The 22,399-nt window shown below is 47.1% G+C and overlaps 1 protein-coding gene across 1 annotated transcript; it reads left to right on the forward strand.

Moving 5' to 3' along the window:
- The first annotated feature begins 1,560 nt into the window (after positions 1–1,560).
- Positions 1,561–21,563, forward strand: THRAP3 (thyroid hormone receptor associated protein 3). Its single transcript, XM_029963104.1, is given in 16 exon segments — positions 1,561–1,634; positions 2,021–2,086; positions 5,223–5,305; positions 8,738–8,898; positions 11,750–12,035; positions 12,037–12,109; positions 12,112–12,195; positions 12,198–12,654; positions 14,016–14,756; positions 15,314–15,486; positions 15,913–16,024; positions 16,272–16,356; positions 18,553–18,737; positions 19,317–19,509; positions 19,661–19,810; positions 20,073–21,563. Coding segments are annotated over 13 exon segments (2,898 nt in total). The 5' UTR covers positions 1,561–1,634; positions 2,021–2,086; positions 5,223–5,305; positions 8,738–8,761; the 3' UTR covers positions 20,295–21,563.
- The last annotated feature ends 836 nt before the right edge of the window (positions 21,564–22,399 follow it).

A 22,399-nucleotide genomic window follows, 5' to 3' on the forward strand; every position in this document is an offset into this window, starting at 1 on the left:
CAGCCACGTGCCCTGACCTTAACTTCACTACTGGTTCTCTTTCATGAAAGTTAAGTTTTGTCCTTCGGGCCAGGGCAGGCCTGTGGGCTCAGGGTGAGGTGTTTGAGGCTGATGTGCCTCAGGAGAGCTGGTGAACACCTTCTCTCATGGGTGCTGCTATTAGAAAATGCTATGTACATAACACATCAGGATATAGAATAAGTGATGATCCACGTACGTCAGCAGATCTAAATTTGTTTTACCTGCTCCCACTTTCTCTGCTGGAAAAGAAATACTGCCTTGGGAGGACTAAGGAATGCTGGGCAGGGCTGGATGAGCCTGAGGATGCTTTTCATTGTAAGGCCGTGGTGGCCCCTGGTTGTATCCCTGAAAGAACGGTGCACTTTTACCAGAAGTTTGAGTATTTTTCAGCTCACTTGGCTTTGTCTTTGTGTAACGACAGTTGGTGCATTGGAACTCATTAATTGTTTGAGCAGCCTCGTAGCCCTTGAACTTTTTCTCCAAATCTGGAAAAGTTTACAGTATCCCAAGCTGTGTTTAGTGGCTGCACATGCCAGGGCAGGAACGTGGGGTTTGGGTCGTGTGGTTTCCTCGGAATTACGGAGGTACAGGGAGTTCCTCAATGAGGCAGGAATTTCAGGATATTCAGCCATATAGTTGAGGCCATGGGCATTGGAATAGAGAAGAATGGTGGTGGTGGTTGCAAAAGCTGTCCCGGGGAGCTCGTGCCAGGTGATGGTGCCAGGGAATGGTGCGACAGGTGCCAGTGGGCAGTGGGGCTGCGCTGCTGCACCTTGAGCTGCCCCTGTTCCTGGGCAGGCCTGGGAATGAGGCTTAGGCTGCTCAGTGGGGTTCTGTAGTGAGTCCCAAGAGAGGAAGGTGTTCTCTTGGCCCAGGAGCTCATCTGGTCTGCGTTCCTGCTGGAGCCAGGCCGAGGGGGTGCCTGGGAAGGAGCCGGTGCCATTTTGTTTCCGGCTGACAGGCGGGGTGTGTGGGGCTGGAGTCTCCTGCCGTAAGGGAAACATCCTTCCCCTCTTCCCAGGGAAACTGTGTTAGCAGAGGAGAGGGAGTCACTGCTGGCAGGTTGGAGAAGTTAAGAGTTCCTGCTTAATTTAGCTTTATCATGTCAGAGCTATGAATAGTGAAATCACGGGATCAGGTTTCGTGCCAGCTGGGAATGGTGTTTGCGCTGCCTCCCTCCATGGTAACCGGAACTGCCGGGCCACGGCAAAAAAGTTCAGATAATGGCACACAGAGATGACACCCGGCCCTGCCTGGGGGTCGTTTCCCACCCAAGGAGGAGTTTTCTGCCCGTGCCCTTTGTCCTGTCACACATGGACGTACTCTGTGCCTCTCCCCGGTGTAGGAGAGCTCAGCCCTGCTCGTGGCTGCTGCTCCTGTGATCCCAGAGCAAGTGCCCTGCTCACAATTTCTCCTCCACATTCGTCACCCAGCCATTTTTAGCCTGCCATGATTTACAGGGTGAGGTGGCTGCACAAGCCCCGAGGAGCCCCTGCTGTAACCGAGGGGTACGGGGCTCGCTCGGCCCCAGAGTCCTCCCGCTGCTGCTCCAGGGCCCTCCTGCCTTTGGGGGAGTGAAAGGAGGGAGGAAAACGGGGCAAGGAACCCCCCAGGTGTGTCTGCTCTGGGAGCATTAAAGGTGATGGGGAGGGGGGTGTGTGTCAGACTGGAATTCTGTCCTCAGGGGAGTGAGGCTCAGCAGTAATGGTGTCACTAACCTGGACACATGATAGCAGGTGGGCATCGTGTACCTCGTAACCTACACCTAAAATAATTACAGTAAGTGCTCCTGTGGGGCTGTGCATGAGCTTGGTTTCCTGAGTTAAGGATGTGTCTGTGCACTGTCTGATTAGATGGAATTATTTTGGCAGCCTTTTTTTTACTGGGAAACGGTGCTGGGATGAATGACTAGTATCAGAATCCTTTTCTGTGCTGGTAAAATGTGAGGATTTGTTGGCATCTGGCGTGGTTTAAATTTTGTTTTCCCTTTTTTACTTAGGTGAGAGCTCAATTGCTTCTAAAAAAGCAGTGTTCAGAACCAGACTTGATAGGACACTTGTACAAGGTACGTGAACACAGCATGGAAAATGCTGTTCAAATAAGCTTATTCCATGTGTACAGCATTCCTGTGGACAGGCATTTCCCTCTGTTCCCTCTGTAGTCTGGCAGAGTGTAGGGGTGGCCTGGTCTGGAGCCTTGTGCTCACAATAACCCCACGATTTTTAAATTTCTTTTTTAAAGAACTTTAAATGTTATACCAGGTCATGGAAGTGCTTTTCCTTGTTTTCCCCTGAGGAAGCAGGATCCAAGTTAAGGTAGAGGGAAATGAAGTGCTGGCTCAAGAATATGGGAGTGGTTCTGCATTTTTCAGCTTATAAATGAAATTTGCTGGAGCTTGTTTTTCTGTAGGTTAAAACTGTGAAGAGCTGTAACCCTGCAGGACAAATTCTGTTCTGGCTGTAACTCTACTGTGTGTGTCAGAAGAAATTCCAAAGAGCCCCAAATCAATTGGGTTTTGTATTATTTACTGTTTATTTGGAAGCAGAATTTCCACGTTTGGGGAAACACCTGATTTTTCTGCTTCTCTCTTCCCAAGTTGTGTAGGTTTGGAAGGAAAAAGCTGATAAAACAGGTTTTTCCCCTTTTTTTTCTTTTTTAAGTATGGATGTTTTTCTTCTGTGTTTAACAGAAGTTCCAGCTGCCTGACTTCTGTAAGAAAACCATCCAGATTTCTAATCAGCTTTTTCTTGGATTTGTTTCCTTGAACTCCCTGTCACTAAACTGTCTGAATAACAACATACGACTTTATAAGCTCAAAGATACATAAAATATTTTTTATTAAGTAGCCAGTTTCAGGACTAAAGTCACTGATTGGTGTTTGTAGCTGGTCAAATTGTTTGGAAAGGGGTTGTTCAGCACTGCAGTCTGCAGAATCAGTCCTTTCCAGGAGAACCTGTAAATATTCTTCCAGCCATTCCATAGAACCTGCTTCTAATTATCCAAACCCAGGGCTGGAGTTCAGGATTAAACTTCTTTAGGGATTAGTTTAATGGTGTGAAAACCCAAATATTCTTGGAGGAAAATCTTAATTTGAAAGCACATAGACTAGAGAGAAATTGGAGCTGCTGCTGACAAACCTGAGCTTCTCTTGCCCTGGCAGAATAATCTGGGTGTTTTCCCCCAAAGTGTGTTTGGCACATGTGAGAGCAGAACACTTTTTGGGGTTTTTGATCATTTTTTAGCAGTGTTGTCCAGGACACTTTTTGCTGAAGAGGTTGGTGGGTGCAGTTGTAGCTTTAGTTAACTTGGGTCATTAATCTCCTGAAAACACACGCTGGATCCTTGATCTAGGAAGAGAAATTGTTCTGCTTTTTGTTTCCCCAATGAAATTTGATTGGCAATGACATTTTAATTTGCTCCCTCCTGGCTGGCAGTGAGAACTGTGCAGGTGGCTATCAAGAACATACTTAAGGTTTGGTCTTGCACCAAAAATTAGCTGGAAAAGGAAGAATCCAGTAGGAAGTGAGGTGTTGGAGTTGGATTTCTGAGCTAACACAGCCAGAGTGTGCTCTGCACTCTGCCCTTCCTGCTGCACTTCAGGGGAGTGCAGGGAGCTGCAACCCTTCCTGAGCTTATTTCTGCTGTGATTGCTGTTGCCTCATTGTACAGAGCACACTTTGTAAGGTGCTGTGTGGGATTATTCTTTTTTTTTTTTTTAGAACGAACTAATCTTGTTTGGGTTTTGGGGCTCGGGATTAGGAATTGTAGAGCTGGCTGAAGGAGAATTAATTTTTTTTTGTTCCCTGATAATGAAGGCTGTTGTGAGCAAACGAAGGAGCAGTTCAGCTGCTCCTCCCGAGCTGAATGTCTGTGCTGGAGAACACAAATGGATGCCAAGAGGCTCGGGCAGAAATGTGCTCTCTAATGAGGTGCCACCTCGTTTGCTTTGGGTCCTACAGCAAAATAAACCTCCACAGCTTCACTCAAATGCTGGACAGAAAGGAACAAGCAAGTTTTTGTTTTCCTGCCACAATTCTGTAGAGCTTTCTACAAATGCTTTTACAAAATATTTAATATTTATGAGTGGAGTGTTTGTAAACACGGTGTGATAAACTGGAACAACCGTAAGGAGTGTCACAGTGCTGAGCTCAGCTCTGAGGTACGTACACCAGCCATGTCCCTTGTTTCCAGGGGTTTGGGGTTTGTGCTCAGTGTGTTAGAGACAGATCTAGCACAAATAAACAGCTGCTTTGGCTGGGAGGGCCCTGCTGTGTTTCCCCCCCAAGCTGGCACACTGTGGTGCTCCAGGTCTGGAATTCTCCGTGACACCTCGGGATGGAGTGGTCTCAGCTGGAGCTTCTGTCAGCTCTGGGCAGGGCTGTTCTGCTGCAGCAGCTGGGAAGGGGCTGAAATCCCACCCAGTGCTGCCTGAAAGACTTCAAACAAAGGAGTGGAAGATGGAAAGAGTCGTAAAGTAACACAGGCCAGTTGGAAACAGGGAACAAATTCCTGGAAAAAGGCATTGTGGCAACCTGCAATGTTCTTCTGTTGACCCATGACTTGGCACATGGAAATGTTCTTTGCGGTGTTCTGGAATAAGAAACTCCTGGACTGTGATTTCTGCCTCAGCAGAGAGCATTGAGCACATTCCCTGCTTTGCTTTCCCACGTTTCCTACTTTCCTTTCCCTGTCTGGAAGAAAGGTTTACTAGTCCTGCTTGTTGTGTGTTGTCTTGGTTCCTTTTTCTGTAGTAGTTCTCCAAGTACCAGAACAGTTTTCCTTTCTGAAGGAGAATCCAGCTTCTACTCTGGATAACACCTCTGAGGGAGATTGTACCAAAACTTGGTGGTAATGGTGGTGTTTGGGAAATAGGTGAAGAAGCAAACAAAACCCAAGTGTTCTGTCACACAGCAAGAAAAAATGGGTATGGCAGACTCTTTTGTGGCAGCCACTGTGAAAGGCTGAAAGTCAAAGGTCTTTGCAAGATATAAGGTGAGATCTCTCTTCTTCAGGGACACTTAGACAGGTGGACAAGACAACAGCAAAAATAATTTTTAAAAAAGTCTCTGCATGCTTTTCTTTATGTGGATCTGATGAGTGTTTTGGGTGCAGCAGGAGCTTAAGGCAGCCAGGCTCCTGTTCATCACTGGTGGTAAGCACAAAAAATGCACATACAAAGGTGTGTTTTCTTCTCATTTCAGGTTTTCTTCCTGATATCATAACTGACAAAGCTGAGACTCTGAAACCTGACTGAAGGGTGTGAGGGGTGAGCCTGCTCCAGCAGGTAGGCACACAGCAGAAAAGGCCTTCACAAGAGGTAAAACTGCTTGTCTTGGGATTTGGAATAGACCTTCTTATATCCCTTTCTGTCCTGGGTGTGCTGCAAGTTAAACTGTTGCTTGAATTCTGCTTTCATTCTTAATGTTACTGTGCAAAAAGTACAGAACAGGTTTAGAAGAAAAATCTCAGCCTCATGTCTTGGAATGTTTGGACCTGTCTTCCCAAATAACTGCTAAATAGAAGGGTAAACTAGAACAGTTTAGTGAAATAATCTCAGATGTCCTGGAAGAAGTAGTATCTGCTTTTGTTTTTTTTTAATGCTACATTGATTTACACCGTGTTAATTTTGGGGAGAAAAGGACTTTCCCCAGATACCTTAACTGGCCAGGTTATTCCATGTCACACTGGTCTGTGTTAAACCCCATATTCTGCTCCTGTGTCCTCCTCCAGCATTTGTTTTTTTTGCTGGAGCATTGCAGTGATTTCAGTCAGTGGCCATAGAAGTTCTTAACTATCATGAATATTTAAATTCCAAAGCTGTGGAAGCTCATGGAAGTGCACAGCAGTGAGAGACTCTCAATGGTGACCTTTTTGTTGCTGTGGAGCAGAGTTCAGCTGCTCTTTTGAGATCTGTCAGGAGGTAAAACATTAACTTTCCTGCCACTGTTTCCTGACAATAGTTTGTCTTCCGGGCAAAGTCCATCGTGGTGCCTCAGTGGGAGCATTTGTTCCTCTATTGTTTCCATCTCCGAGTGCTGTGCTGGATTGCCCTGAGGACTTAGGAATGGAGAAGGCAAAGAAGTGCTCCATACAGTGTTTTTTTATGGCAGATCAAGTTTCCAGCAAGGTAATGCCTTACCAGAACTTTTAAACTCAGCACACTCAGATCGGTGCCGATAATTTGGGATGCCAGACTCTGCTCCCTGGGGAGACCTACTGGATGGCTTAGAACTGGGGCTGCAGACAAGACAAACTGAAAAGCAGTGTTACAAACCCCTGGCAGTGTTTCCAGCAGGACATGCCCTCCAGATGGGTGCAGTCACGCTTGTGAGGGGACCTGGAGCAGGAGCAGGATCAGCCCTGTCCCTCCCCAGGCACAGATGGAGCTGGGGCGACGGCTGGTGGTTCTGTAGCTGTGGGCAGGAAGGAAATGGGACTGTGGCAGAGCAGATTGTAAGGACAGGTCTTCATAGCACTGTGTAAATGCTTCTGCTGCAGTTCCTGCTCAGGGCCAGACACGTTCTTCTGAGCCTTGTGCCTTGGGCACAACTCCCTGGGCAGGGGAAAAATGGGAATGGGAGGTGAGCAGCCACTGCTGTTCTCAGTTTGCCTTTGCTTCACTTACAGGCACCTCTTTATTTCAAAAGTATATTTCTAAAATCCCTTTTATAAGAAGAGATTCTTTCAGAGCAGGGTTTTGTGCTGAACACGTTTTATCTGGGTCAGTCACTCTTAGAACAACTAAATGTACATCACAATAAGTTTACAACCTCAGTTAACTCAGGGGAGCTGACCTGACTCCAGTGTTCAGTTTGTTTAACCTTTTCAGTGCTGATAGAGCACAGCAACTCAGTTTCTATTCCAGTAGGAGTTACCTCACGTGTCTGGAATGAATCAACATTCAAAGTGTTGGCAGAGATAACAAACCCTTCCAAGACGTTTGGCACACGTTGCACATACCGGGCTGGGAAGTGCTGGGGATCAAAGTAAAGACAAAGACTCCTAAACAGCTCAAAGTGATACTTTTGAAATCTATTTTGGGGGTCTTTTCAGGACTTCCTGGGAGTTACTGCAACATCTTCTGTATCTTTTAGTGGTTCCTGTTACCATTTATTTCTTCTACTTCTTTTTCGTGTTTTGGTTTCCAGTGCTCAGCACTTGGTTGTTTTGGCCAACAGAGTAGGAAGTGTTGCTGGTTCAACAGATGCATTCAGTAAATTAAAAGGAAATACTTATAACTGATCCTTTCAGACATTCTTTCTCTGAAAAAGCACAAGAATGAGCGTTGGTTCTCAGTGACAGTGCCTTTTGGTTTTCATCCCTGGGGCGACTTATTGTTTCCTAATACAAGAGGAAGCATTAATTTTATTATTTTTTCCTGCGTGCTTTCCGGTGTGGAATGTATTATAGTACTGGAATTGATATAACATCTTTAGTATAGTGAAAGGGAAGAATGGGAACACGTAACATGATTTTTCAAAATGAAAGCCAACTTCCCGTTTCTGGAAGGTCTCATTTCTGGTGATGAGCCACCACCCACTCTCCCATCAGTCACTCCTGGGCTGGGCATTGTGCTCTTCCTGGAAGTGCCCTGGCAGAAGTTGGAGTATTTGATAACCATATATGTAATTTTGGAGAGTGAAGTAAAGGCATTGCAAGTCAGTCCTCTGGAATTTCCTTAAAATGGACATAACAGCAGCAGTACTTGATCAGTTGTGTTTATGTACCTGAGTGCCTCTATTTTTAATCAGTGGGTGAAAAGTAGGTGGAGTTATACTAATATAGTTCCTTTTTATTTTTGGCTCTTTTTCATTAGTCATTTTGGCTAAAAAGTTTGTTGATAACTTATGCAATACTCAATTAATGCAAATTTTGCTTGTTGATAAAAGAGAATAGATGATGGGAGGGTGTAACTCAAACATATGTGTGGTCAGACTATTCCCTGAATCATCTTTTAAGGGACTCTTTAATCTTTACCTGGATATGTGCCTGAAAATAGCCCAGGTAATTCATAATTATGGCTATTTTGAGTCATTTAATGCTACAGTGTAATCTCTTCTGTCTCTGAATATTTGGAAGGACATCTGATTTATTTTGGCTGCAACAGAACTCCTCACTGGGTGATCCACGCTGGTGACTGATCACAGCAACTGCACCAGCAGAGAGGGCAGAATTGGACCTGAGCAGAGCTGTGCAAATAGGGTCATATTCCTGTATCTTGGAGTAGCCATTTTTTGGTGATTCCTTCTGAAAGTTTAGATAAGAGTTCAGGGGGTGGGTTTTTTGGTTTTTTAATGGTAAGCCTTTTTCTTTTTTCCCTCTTTGAAGCAGTGGCAGCTGGCTGTACTGGCAGTGATGTGACTGCAGTGGGATGGAATTGCACTTCCAGGGACTGGTTTGCCTGCCCAAGGGTGGCCCTGCCTCTCCCTGGGGCTGCATTAACGTGCTGCTTTTCACTGTCACAGTCACAGTTGTGATTCCTCTGGGTTTAAAGCCTTTTATTCTTTTTGCAGATTTCCTCCTTAGACTGAAATAAACCTTCTATTCTGAGCCCAGCACCATTCATCTGTTCTCAGCAGGCACTTCAAACATTCCTATTCCCAGCTTATCAAGCTCCCTGTCCCTGGAATCTGTCAGCCTGCCAGGAGGTGCCTGTTCTCTCCTATCAGCCACATGCTTCATTTCTCAAATACTTTTATTTCCCTCTTTCCCTCAGGTGCACTGACAGGTGCTTGCAAAGATGTCTAAAACAAACAAATCCAAATCTGGATCCCGTTCCTCCCGCTCGAGGTCGGGGTCGAGGTCGCGCTCCCGTTCCTTCTCCAAGTCCCGCTCCCGTTCCCGCTCCATCTCGCGCTCCAGGAAGCGCAGGCTCAGGTGAGTGTGGGCAGCCCCCGAGCCAAAGGGTGGAACGGGGCTTTTCCTCCCTGTGCAGCTGGTTTGTCACTTAGCTCTTTTCCAGGGAGAGACTTTGATTTGATCCCAGGACAGATAAAGCCCCGAGTCTCGGGCTGTTTCCTGCCAACCTGTGCTCTTTGGGTGTTTTCAGTGACTTAGGGGAATAGCTGGTGAATAAATAAATAAATTAGGAGAACAAAATGTTTATTGTCAAGATATTTCTTGGCTTTTTTTTTAAGCTTTTAATGTAATTGATCCCAGACTCGAGGGGCCTTTCCAGACGTCACGTTTTCCTCCCTCCTCTAAAAATGAATTGAAACAGGTTTTAATGTTCCCTTGCCTCTCCCCTCAACGTGCAAGAGCCAGGTAACAGAAATGATCCTTCTGGAGAGTTAAAGTAGATAATTTTGCTGCTTAGAGTTGATTTTGTGAAATCATTAATGTGCATAATAGTTGTCCTTACCTCCCTGAATTGCTTCTGAGCAGGCCAGTTAGAGGCTTGTGCCTTCCCTGGGTATCTGGTTTTTCCTTTCCTTTTGGCTAAGCATTCTGTGCCTGGCAAAGCCATTGCAGCTGGGCGGGGTGTGATGGTGTTCCACTGCTTTCTCACTGCAATGAGTGACACGTATTCTGAAAACGCTGGGCTGGGAGCACATGGGAGTGTTAACAGTTAGGGATTTTTAACATGCAGAGGCTCTAATGAATGTACAGTTGGAGAAAGACTGACATGACAAAACTAAATCAGAGGCGGAGACTTCTCGGAGGCTTCCAAGCGAGTCCTTTGCAGAAGGGAGCTGGAGTGCTGGAAGATCCATGCTCATCTGGGACTGTCCTCTAGCTGGGAAGGAACTTTGGCAGTTGAAAACAAAGGCAACTCGTGCAAACATGATTGTTTCCTCTGTGCTGCTGCTGAAGCTGCTTTTGCATTGTAAATAACTCCTTTTTAAAAAACAAAAAAGCCTCAGAATGGAGGGGGTCAGCCCAGCCCAGCCCCCCTGCCTGGCCTTGGGATGTGCTCTGAGGTAGGTCTGGTGGGATCTCAGCATAAAAGTCCATTGCTGTGCACTTCAGGATGCACCACAAACTGTTTTACTCTTCCTTTGGTAGGTTTGCTGTTTCTTAAAAGTTACAATGCCATGTGGGAGTCTGCCTAATATTTCCTGCTTTTCTACGACTTTATTTCTCACTTTTGCCTCTTGTAAATGCTGGGGGTTCAGCCCTGGAGCAGTGCAGTGCCAGCAGCTCCGGGGGCTGGCAGAGGTGGGGGAATTATCACTTGTGGTGTTTCTTTTACTGTATAACTTTTACTGTATTTTTCAAAAGAATTTTCTGGTAAATAGTCTCTGCTGCTTTTGGAGTGAGATCTTCCTGCTGCAGCCTCTCTAAAACGCTGGAGCAGACTTTGGAAGCGGCGTGCAACAGGTCCCTGCTGATAATTGATCCCAGATGCAGCAGTTGTCTGAAAATTGAGCGTCTGTGTTCCTCGGGCCTTGGACTAGACCTTGTTATAAGTGGTTCTTGCCTCCTGCCCCTCTGCTTTTCCCTCTGCTTGAATGAAGAAGTGTCTCAGATAAGATTTTTGGTTGTTTAAAGGATAAAGCATCTGTTAAAATGATCATTAAACTGTTTGCTAGTGATGACTGAGTATGAATAAGAATTTCCTTCTAAACCGTGACCTGGTTGGTAGGAGGAGGAAATGAAAACAGAACTGAAATACATCTCTGATTGCACACATGTGCTCATGGTGCAGGAATTTGAACAGCAGGTTGTTCTCCCCTGGTTCTGGGGGTTTGGGGTGGGAGAGGCACTACAGGTCTGTGTGAGGAAGTCCACGTCCATTGGAATACGACCAAGGGCCAAAGCTCAGAATGTAAGGAAGGGCTTTGGAAATGGATCCAGTGAATGTTATTGACTAAAATTCCGTTTGGAAAAATCTCTTTTCTATTTCAGCTTCTTAGTTTGGACACTTTTCTGTGTTTCACTAATGCAAATTGGCTAAAATCTGAGACTTAGAGCAGAAGTTTGTTTTCCCAACAGCTGTGAAATCCTTCCTGCAGCTCTGGGATCTGAGCTACGGTGGAGCCTTCAGTGGTTACACAACCGCAGCTCCAGCAGTTTAATGGAAGAGACCGCTGGGACAATTAGCCCCTAATGCCCGGCCGCTGAAATCCGTGTTTTTCCAGGGTTTTGTGTTCTTGGATTCGGTTTCTGTGGATGCGGGCGGGGCACCCACAGCTCCCTCTGGTGGCACCAGCGTGTCCCACCGTTGTCCCGCTCCTCGGGATCTCCAGGGCTGCTCTTCTCTTCTTGGAGTGTAGCATTTATTTAACTCACCCGACAAAGAAGTGGGGTCTCATCTTGATTGTCAGAATTTCGAAGTACAGGAGAAGTTGGGACACGAGAGGAAGATTTGGGATCTGTTCCAATAACAGCAGCATGATATGCATAAAAAATACTTCTTTGTGGATGGGGTATAAGATTGACCTGAAGCTGTAAGTGACTGTAAGTTTGAGATCTGTCACTTTTTTGTGAAGCTGGATAACACCATGTTCATCCCAGAAAAGTGGAGAGCAACATGGGCTTATTACGGTCTCTGCAATGATCCTGAAGTCAAATATTTGACAGTATCACAGGTACAAGTTATTTCCACGGCAGAGTGAAATACCTCAGTCAGATAGGGGTAAACCAAAGAAATTACTTTTAGAATCTTAGAAATGAGCTTTTCAAATTCTTTTTCTGTGAGGCTTCAAATTCAAATTGTGGCGGAGGAATAAACTCTAAAAACAGACCAGCACAAAAAATATTTGCGTAACTTCTTCTCTTCTGTCAGTTCTAGGTCTCGTTCAAGATCATACTCTCCATCTCACAACAGAGAGAGGAACCACCCCAGGGTGTACCAGAACCGGGATTTCAGGGGCCATAACCGAGGATACCGGAGGCCGTACTATTTCCGCGGCCGCAACCGAGGGTTTTACCCCTGGGGCCAGTACAACCGCGGCGGGTACGGCAACTACAGGTCCAACTGGCAGAACTACCGCCAGGCCTACAGCCCTCGCCGGGGCCGCTCGCGCTCCCGCTCGCCCAAGAGGAGGTCTCCATCCCCGCGCTCCAGGAGCCAACTCAAGGAATATCCGAAATATCTTCCGACAGCATGCGAGGAGGTCTTCCTCTTCCCGCTCTTTCTCGAACCACAGCGGGTCGAGTCTTCCAAGCGGGCAAAATCGGGAAGGAGAAGAAGTCCTACCTCCAAGGACGCCGCGCGTGCCCAGGCTGCGGGGAGAGCCAAGGAGACGAGTCCAGGATCAGCTCTTCTCAGGGCGGGGGCTAAGACGCCAAGGCGTCGCGAGGGGTCGAAGACCCATGGAAGACGTGAGCGGGCTGGCGCGGAGCTCCGCAGTGCAGTGGCTCGGTGTCGGAGCTGAGCCCGCGGGAAGTGCAGCAGCCCCGCGCATCAAGAGCCAGCTGCAGTCGGTGGTGGATGCGGCGCCGCGCCCGCCAGCGCGTGGCAAAAGAGAGCCCGGCGCGCTCAAGCCCGTCACCCGATGGGCTCTGCAGCCCGAGCGGCTTCCGGTCCTCCAGGGGGGCTGCCCACGAGAGCCCTTCGGACGGCTCGGCGGGACTGAGCCCCACCAGGAAGAGCCCGGTGTGCAAAAGCCCCACGCCGGTCAGTTCGCTGTACGGGGCCGCTCCGAAGGAGGAAGGCACAGCTCCCGGGGGAGGAGCCTTCTCCAAGAGGCAAGTGATGTGTTTGTGGTGCTGGGTTGCTTTCTGTGTTGTTTTTGAGGAGCCAGCTGCACGTGTGGGTGCTCTCTGTGAGCGGGGAGAGGGCTCTGGGGCAGGCTCCAGCTGGGGGCTGGTTCTGTCCAAGCTACAGAGCAAAATACAGACCGAGCCCTGAGTTTGGAGGAACTTGGGATTGGTTTTCCAACTTGGATAGTTCTAAAGATTGTATATGTTCCCTGCAAAAGTATTCATAGCCCGTGAATACTTGAAGATGTGCCCAAGGAGATTTCCTGGCAGCTGGAAGCTGCATTTCCCAAGTTATTTATGTGTCAGTAAAAGACATTTTTAGTGTTGCATTCTGGAATTGCCTTACATACTATAAATTAGAAGAAATTCATTAAATCCTACTGCATGTCCTGCTGCAAACAGCCCGAGGCAGGTGCAGCTGCAGTGCCTGAGCCTGTGTATGTGGGTAGGATGGGAAATTAAAGCACCAAGATCGTCCCTAAAATAAAGACATCCTTCCATGCAGAAGGCATCTGCTTCCATGATTCTCTTGGATAGCCCACTGCAGATTGTGCCTGAAGGTGATGCTTTGGTTCAAAAGATGTGGCACCATTCACAAGTGATTTCAGATCTTTATTATTTTTAGAGTTGTTTTGATCTGATTCTATATCAAGGATGTCTGAAATTTAAGAAGAAAAGGGAAAAAAACCCTGTGACTGTTGTTTGGGCTTTCCCAAGCACTGAGCTGATGTCCATGGCTCTGTTTCCCAGAGCCAGGGTTTGCTTTGTGAATGCTTTAAAACTGTTCTGATGCTATAAACCACCTGAATTGTTCTCACCAGAAGTGTTTTATCTCTCCCAGCAGCACATTCTCCTTGTTAACCTGTTTGCTTTTATTTGTATTTGCAGTCTGTCATGAAATATTTAGCTTACCTATGAAACTTGCATCCCAAATTTGAAGTAGCTTTTGAGGCTTTTATTTCCAGTGTGTTGTTTAAAGCAGAACAGCCCAGTTTGAAAGGTTTGATGTGATGTGTTGTTCTCCTGAACCAGGTTTGTAAGTAAATAAACAGAGTGGGTAAGATGTTCCTCTTTTCCTTCCAATGCATCTGTGGGTCAGCTGGGTTTGATTTGTTCTTGAGCCTCATTTCATCGGTCCTGCATATCCATTTCCTTGTGTATTTGCTGAATTCAGTGAGAACTAAAGTCTAAATCGAGGCTGAGTTTGACATTTTAACTATTTTAGAGCCTAGAGGAAGCTTTCTGTACATGCATAGCTTGGTGTTCTCTGAAGTTTGGCTCTTTGAACTGACTCATTGACCTCGTTGATCTCTAATATGAAAACTCCTGTGATGTTTTGTGACCAGGTATCTGGAAGAGCAGAAGGCTGAGAATGGGAAAGACAAAGACCAGAAAGTAACAAATGTCGAGAAAGAAAAAAGTAAAGAGAAAGGGAATTTCTCTGAGTTGGGATCAGCAGATGGAAAGGCAAAGTCTGACTCGTATGGCTCCAAAGCTGACTCGGAGAAGGGGTACCGTGGCAGCCAGTCCCCCAAGCGCTACAAATTCCGGGATGACTTCGACAAGATGAAGGTCCCGGAGTTCCACAAGGAAGGTCATTATGGCAAAGAGGAAACGGATGAGCAGGACAAGAAGGACAAGGGAAAAGGCCGGAAAGATTCGGAATTTGACGATGAGCCCAAATTTATGTCTAAAGTTGTGACGACTTCAAGTAAAAATCAAGAAGAGGATAGGTCAGGAAAATGGGAAGGTGTGGTTTTCCTGCCACCTGGAAAGGAGAAGCAAAGGAAATCTGATGAAATGGAGGAGGAAAGCTATTCTGAAAGGTCCAAAAAGGAAGAGAGACCAGGATCCAAGAGAGCTGAACCTGGTCACAGGGGCTTTGTTCCTGAAAAGAATTTTAGAGTGACCACTTACAAATCAAGCCAGGAAAAAAGCTCTTCCCCCCCACCAAGGAAACCTTCTGAGGTGAAGGAAAAGCCAGGTACCAAAGTGGAGGGGCTGGCTCCTGGCAAATCCTCCTTTTCCATTACCCGTGAGGCCCAGGTCAATATTCGGATGGATTCCTTCGATGAGGACCTTGCACGGTAAGGGGCTGCTGGCTTTGGAGAAGTCTCAATAGTGATGTTTTTTCCTGTTTCCCTTCCTGAGATCCCCATGTGCTTGCCAAGTGTGAGGAAGGCTAAGCAATATTGCATCACAGTTTGTGATCTTGGGAGCTAGAGATTAACTTTTCCCTAACCTTTTCTATGACTGGGTGTAAGATCAGTTCAGGATGTCAATGCTTGTGCCTCCAGTTCTGTGCCACATGGGACTCTGGGAGGAGTCCCAGCTGGAGTCAGGTACTCAGTGGCTTCTGGCTGCCAGAAGCTGAGTTGTGCAGTGAAGTTACTCTGCTGGGTAAATCCTGGTGATTTGCTGCAGTGTGTTTTACTGCTCTTACTCTCCACGCAGCATTACAGAATAACAGTGACCTGAATTATCCCAATAACCCGGGTCAGTGTGTTTGGGGGTGTTTAAGGAAACTCCTGGCTCGCACTGTGGGGTGTTCTCAGGTGCCTTCCCAATCCTACATAAAACATCAGTCAGCTGCAACATTAATCACCTTGACCCCCTTCTATTTGTTGTGCTGTTCTCTTCCCAGTCCCAGTGGCATATTGGCTCAGGAGCGCAAGCTCTGCCGGGACCTCGTGCACAGCAACAAGAAAGAGCAGGAATTCCGGTCCATTTTCCATCACATCCAGTCGGCTCAGTCGCAGCGAAGCCCTTCTGAACTGTTTGCTCAGCACATAGTGACTATAGTCCATCATGTAAGAGGTGGGTCACGAGTCCACGTGTCCTCAGGGGAAGGTTCACTCCTCCCTTGTACAAATAACTGGGGTCTGTGCACTCTGGTTAATGGCCAGAGTTGTTTTCCAGCAGATATTCCAGAGATGGGACTGACAGCCCGATCATGATCATCTTTATTTACATAAATACCTTTCTGCACAGGCAGAAGGTGTTCCTGTTTTTACCTGAGAACTGTTCAGAGTGTGTGACTTAGAACTGTGCGTTCTGGTGAATTTGTGACTCGCTGGCAGGAATTGCTCATTTCACTGAAACACTAAAGATTGAAACTGGAATTTGTCAGCAGCATTACAGCTCATCCCACGGTGCTTCACTGTCCTGCAGCTGGGATGGGCTTTGTCTTTTTACAAAACTGGCACTAATGTTTTGGCACTTCTTTCCTCAACCCCCCGACAGAGCATCACTTTGGGTCCTCAGCAATGACACTGAACGAACGCTTTACCAAATATCTAAAGAAAGGAATGGAACAAGATGCAGCTAAAAACAAAAAGAGCCCTGAAATCCACAGGTTGGTACCATTAGACACTGTTTTAACATTGCTGGGGTATTTCAGATTTCATTGTCTTAAACCCTGGAATAATTCCAGAACAATTCAAGTATATATAGGTAGCTTCAGCCAAAAAAAAAAAAGGGGGAGAAATATGGGGAGTTTTAAGTACCTTTGGAAATACTGGTCTGCTTTAAATGGCATTTGATCTAAAAACTTTAGATTCTTCTTACAAGTAAGGTTATATCTGTGTTTTGTTTGCTTTTAGGAGGATAGATATATCTCCCAGTACTTTTAGAAAACATGGATTCTCTCAAGAGGAATCGAAAAGCTCCAGAGATCCTGGCTTCAAGGTGAACTGTTACTCTGATTAGTTTAATTCAACAAAATGAGTGCATTGGGCATGAACTTAACAGTGATGTTTTTGTTTAAATTACTCTCTACTTAAGTTTGTGTTTTTCTTTTAAGGATGGGCATAATTCTAAAAATGAACTACAAAGGGTTAATTTTTATTAAAAATGTATCAACAACCTTTGTGAAGTGGTTAGACTATGGTAAATGACCCCAAAGTCAATTGAGGTGAGCTTGAGAAAAAAGAGAGGATTTTTGGAACAAGTGCCCATGATGAGAGAAGAGACTTTTTGTGATATTTTTCTGCTTGTAAGTATGATTAACTCCATTGTTACGTGCAATATTGCCAACCATGTTTTCAAAGACATGCATGTCAAAAAGAGGAAAGTAAAACTAAATGCTGAGCTAAAGCAGATACACTATTAAGCAGATGATAAATTTTGTTCTAACAACTTACTGTACAATTTCTGTTGATTGCTGTTACTTTAACATTCAGCACTTGTCTTAGATCCAGAGCATTTGGGATTGAGTGTTTTAGCTTTGCTGAGTAGATGAATGTTAAGCCATTGCACTCACTGTAAACAATCATAAAAAAGGCTTAACGTAAAATGTTTGAGATTTTAACCTTTGTTTATTCACCTTCATACATATTTACATTGAAGAGATTTTAACCAGTCCTGCTGAAACCTTACTTGTTTCATATTTGTTTTCGATTTTTTCCAAACACACTTGTGGCTTGACATGGACGATGGTGAGATGGATTTGATGGGCCTGAACTCTGAGCATCAGCTTGGCAGAGTGTGTTATAAACGTGGTTTCCAAACAGCTCGCCAGCCCTCCGAGAAACAGACGTGCCCTCCCAAACCCAAATAGGTGTTTGCTGTGCCACATAAGGGAGCTGCTGCCGATTTTGTCACTTATCTGTCATCCACCGTGTTGGGAGCAGTTTTATTCTCAGAGTAGAAATTAAAGCTCTTTGCCTGGGGAAAGTAGAAGAGCAAAATACCAAAACAAAATGCCTGCTCTCACTCCTGCGTTATTTGACATATTTATTTAAACAAAAAAGTGGTTAGAAACTCATGTAAGTAAAAAATTTAACAGCTAGAGAATTACTAATCCTTTTGTATTTAATTGAAGGCGATTAATGTGATGTATGTTGCATATCAAGTCGTACAGTTCCCAGGATGAGTGTTGTGTAAATGCAGTAGCAATGGCTGAGGCTGGGTGTTGTTACCAACATATGGTGTAAGGCTTCCCACAGCCCTCCTGCTGCTTGTCAGAACCACAGCCACTGTCAGTTAGGGCAGGCAGCAGAACCTCACCCAGGTACCACAGAGCTCAAAGGAGACACAGGGAACACAACTACTCATTTCCCAGAGAACCTCCTAATCCGTTCCTGAAGTACCCATTTAAATACAGCTCACAGCAAGCACTGCCAGGTGGTTTTTATGTTTGTTTTTAATTAGCAATGTAAATTTATTTTTAATTTTTCGTGCAGCTGGTGGGTTTTTTGCTCTGTGAAACACCAGCCTGCTTTAGCTGTGTGGAGCAGCTGTCACACGGTGCCTCCAGCCCGGGGGGAGGAGCTGTAGGTGATGTCTGCACCGAGTCAATCCCCCTGACAGACACAGTAAAGCCTCCCTGTCCATGGGACGTTTGGCCTTCTCACAGACCCCTTGGATGCTGCATTTCAGTGGCCTCCATCTCCTGCCCCTTGGATCAGTAATTGCAGTTTGGGGTGTCTCCAAGCAGCAAACAGCTTTTATTTCTCCTGAAGTGCCACTTCCAGGTCTGGGGTCCACGAGCTCTTGGGCAACTCTGCCACATTGTAGTGGTGACACATAATCAGCTGGATGGGATTCCCAAGTTGTTCACATCTCTCCCTGGCTGTGGTGTACAATAAATGCCAGCTTCCATGTCTCCCTCCCCTGTTCCAGGCTGTTTGTTCTAATGCTGTTTAAAGAGGAAACTGAAAGTTTAAAAAGCAGTGATCTTAAGTGTAGGAAATTTGAATTCAGACAAATGAAAACTTATTTTATAATAGTGCATTATTTTACATTTTAAAATGGAATATTGATTAGAGTTCAGTTAAACTCCAGTTCTTCAGAAGTCTGTGCAGTCAGTAGCAAAGTAAATGGTGCTGAGCTGGGGCACTGCAGACCTTGTGTTCAACTCTCCCCTCTCCCCTGCCTTTGTAGGCTGAAGGGAAATATAAGGACGACCCTGTTGATCTGCGCCTTGATATTGAACGCCGTAAAAAACATAAGGAAAGAGATCTTAAACGGGATAAATCCAGGGAGTCGGTGGACTCGAGAGATTCAAGTCACTCGAGGGAAAGATCAACTGAGAAAACGGAGAAAAGTCACAAAGGCTCAAAGAAAAAGTATGTAGGAAACCCAGTAGCCATTTCCTTCTGCCTCTCGTGTCTCTGCTGCTCAGGTTGGAGATGAGACATCGTGTACACACAGTTGTACACAGGGTGGTGCACCTGGGACATAACTGCTCCAGTGGCCTGAGTTACCCCTCTGCGTGTCCTCTGATATCATTGTATCTGTGTGAAACACTAAGTAACTGTAAAAGGTAAATGGGAAGGCTCCATGTGTCAGGATGGGTGAGTCACTTTTCCTTCTTGTTCCTGTTGTGTCAGAACAGCCACGTTGAAATGACTTGGCTTTGATGTTAATTTAATAATTCTCTATTAGCCTAATTTTCCATTGACTAAAACTCTGTGGATGCATGCTTAGCTCAGAGCAGATGGTGTGAACACGTTAGGAAGGAGCAACGAGTTCCTTCTGGAGAGCACTTGGGCCCTGTGTTAGAACCTGAGCTCTTCCTGTGGCTTTTCCTCTTGTGGTGGCATTGATAAGGAGTGCTAACGCAGTGGTTGTGTATCAGGTGGGTCACAACTGAGTTCCTAACCCTGTTGGTGTTCCCCTCCCTGCATTTCCCATCACTGGAACAGGAAACACCGACGGGTGCGTGAGAGATCCAGATCCAGTTCATCGTCCTCGTGGTCCTCTCACTCAGTCAAAGGAGAGGAGTATCCCGAGGAGACTGAGGAGAGGGAGGAGAGCTCCACAGGCTTCGACAAGTCCCGGCTTGGGACTAAGGAATTCACTGGCCCAAATGAGAGAGGAAGAGCAAGAGGGACCTTTGTAAGTGTTCTCCACCCCCTGGCCTGAGGGTTGATTCCCAAAGTGGGCAGGAAGGGATGCTGGATCTCCTGAAAGCCCTGGAACGTGGCTGGGATGGGAGGGCACTGCCTCTGAAACCTTACTGTTTTTCTGCTCTGTGTTGCCCTTGCAGCAGTTCAGAGCTCGAGGGAGAGGATGGGGCAGAGGCAACTTTTCAGGCAACAACAACAGCAACAGCGGCGGCAACAACGACTTCCAGAAGCGGAGCAGAGAGGAGGAGTGGGACCCCGAGTACACACCTAAGAGCAAGAAGTACTACCTGGTACGTACCTGGTGCTGAAACATCTGTGTGCTCCAGGTGTGTCTGGTCTCAGATGCTTTCGAGGTGAAAGCACCGGCTGTCTCTAACCCACCGGGGAAGGCTTCGGGTGACACCTCACAGGAAGCTGCTGGCTCTGCCTAGAGAGAGCTCGTTCCTGCTCCTTGTGGAGTGGATTCCACCAAGTGGCTGGCACAGGGCAGTGGGAGACAGGTGCCGGGGTTGTGTCAGCCTGTCTCACCTGCTGTCCTGTCTCTCCCTGCAGCACGACGACCGGGAGGGCGAGGCCGCGGACAAGTGGGTGAGCCGGGGCCGCGGCCGCGGCGCCTTCCCCCGGGGCCGGGGCCGCTTCATGTTCCGCAAGTCCAGCACCAGCCCCAAGTGGGCTCACGACAAGTTCAGTGGGGAGGAAGGGGAGATCGAGGATGACGAGAGCGGGACGGAGAACCGGGAGGAGAAGGACAACCTGCAGACGGCGGCCGAGTAACCGCGGGGCCCGCGCGGTTCCGGGAGCCCCGGCGGGAGGGGGGACCAGGCCGGTGCTGGAGTGCCCGGGGGATCCCCGGGGGCTGAGCAGGGCCCTGGAGAGGAGCTCGGAAACGATCCCGACGTTAGTGAACCGCATCGCCAGAGTTCAGCCTCCCCAGGCACGGACTGGGACTGACTGACCCATCATTTATGCTCGGAGCCACTCCTGGAGTTTCTCTTCCCAAAGACTTCCCCTCTGGACTGGATACGGTCTCAAGCACTGGGTGAGATCCCAGATTTCCCCTCCTCTGTGACCTTACAGATGGATGGTTATTTTTTGGTAACAGGCATTGAGGACGATGTGGTTTCGGTTTGTGCCCACCTGACCCCACCAGTCCTGACATTTGTTTCTCTTTTATAATTTGACCCAGTGATGGTCAGGGTTTGCTCACCCGCTCAAATTTTCCTCCCCTATTGTGTATTCAGTTTTCTAAATTCATACTCTGCTTATTTTAGGCCTTTACGTACGTAGCGACATCAATTCAAAGATAATTTTGGAAACTATTTTTGGTTCTTATAAATAGGAAAACAATGAAGCATGTGAGTAAACATCTAAATATTCACTTGTTGGGACCAAACTGCTATGATTTTTTTTTTAACCTTTTTTTTTTTTTTATGTAACAGTTGAGTTTAGGGCCTTTTAAAAATGATTGTTTTCCTTTTATGTTGGAAGTTAACAAAATTAGCATGGTTTTAAAGAGAAAAAAAAAAATTACACCCTACTTCTGGCCACTGTTTGTGTTCACTGTTAGGCCTGGTGTGTGCTGGACCCCAAACTGCTTGTAGCATTTGTGTCTCCTCCCTGCAGCTGGTTGTGACCTGAGTGCCCTTTCCAAGATGACAATTTTCTAAGGAACTTCCGAATTCTACTTGGGGAAAAAATATAAATGGAGATGAGAATTTTTCAATATTTTTTATTAATCTTTTTATAAAACCAAAAGGCAGATCCCTCCTGAGCTGATTGAGGACAGCCCTTAGGATGTGTTTCTTTGTATCTTCTGCTTTAAGAATACCTGGAGCAGTTTGCAGATGGTTCCCGGCCGGGTTTGAGCCTGGGCGGGGAGGCACAGCCGTGCCCACGCTCCCCTCTCCCCTCCCCAGGATTGCTGTGCTGTTCCCCACACACCAGCTAGAGTTTGGTTTGTTTTGACTTGAACAGTTCCTGTTTAGCAAAGCCCCGAAGTTTGTTTATGCAAATAAAATACAATAAAATACGTAGTAGGTGTAACTCTGCTTGGTTTGTGTCCTGAGTCGCCAGAGGAGGCCAGAAGTGCCTGGAGCTGCAGGGGAGCTGAGGGACACAGTGGTCCTGGAGGAGAGGTTGGAGGGACACCAGGGGTGGAAGGGGAAGCCCAGCCGAGTGCCCTCACTGTCACAGAGCAGCAGGGGCACAAACCAGGGGTTTGTGCTGGCCTGACTCAGATATGAAAGCAACTCCCTGTTGGGTTTTATGCGTTAATAGACCTTTCAGCCCCTGTTTTGGCACTAATTGCCTGGGGACAGAGGGGACACAGCCATGGACCCTTCCCCGGCCTGCTGCCAGCAGGGCTTGTGTCACCACGCACGGGAGCAGCTCCATCCCTTCCCACAGCCCAGCTGGGTGCTGGGTGTGTGGCCTTGGGGCAGTTCAGGGGATGCCCAGGGGCAGAGCAGCTTTCCTGGTGCTCTGGGGTGACAACCAAGAGCTGTCAGGACAGAGGTGAGGGGTAACAGCTGCTTCACCTCATGCTTGACCTCGGGCTGACCCAGGGAAAGGGGTGCCCGGTGTTCCCAGTTCCCCGAGGGGTCACCCTGGGAATTGCAGCAATGAAACCTCCCCTCCATCGCCCTTCTCTGCCCGCGGCCGATCCCCAACCCCTGCTCGGGGCTCAGGATTGCTGGGTCGGATGAGTTTGGCCAAAAGGAATATCTGTGCTGCCTCCTGGGCCAGGTGCTGGCCAGGCCCGGCCGGAGCAGTGGTGTCACAGTGTCACAGTGTCCCACTGACACCCGGCCCGTGGAGGGACCGCGGCCACACCACCCCCTGCGCTCGCGGTCTGTGGGTTTCGGCCCCTCCGCAGTTTG

The sequence above is a fragment of the Manacus vitellinus genome, unplaced genomic scaffold, assembly GCF_001715985.3.
Source record: "Manacus vitellinus isolate BGI_N305 unplaced genomic scaffold, ASM171598v3 scaffold_52_pilon, whole genome shotgun sequence".
In the NCBI taxonomy this organism is placed as follows: domain Eukaryota; kingdom Metazoa; phylum Chordata; class Aves; order Passeriformes; family Pipridae; genus Manacus; species Manacus vitellinus.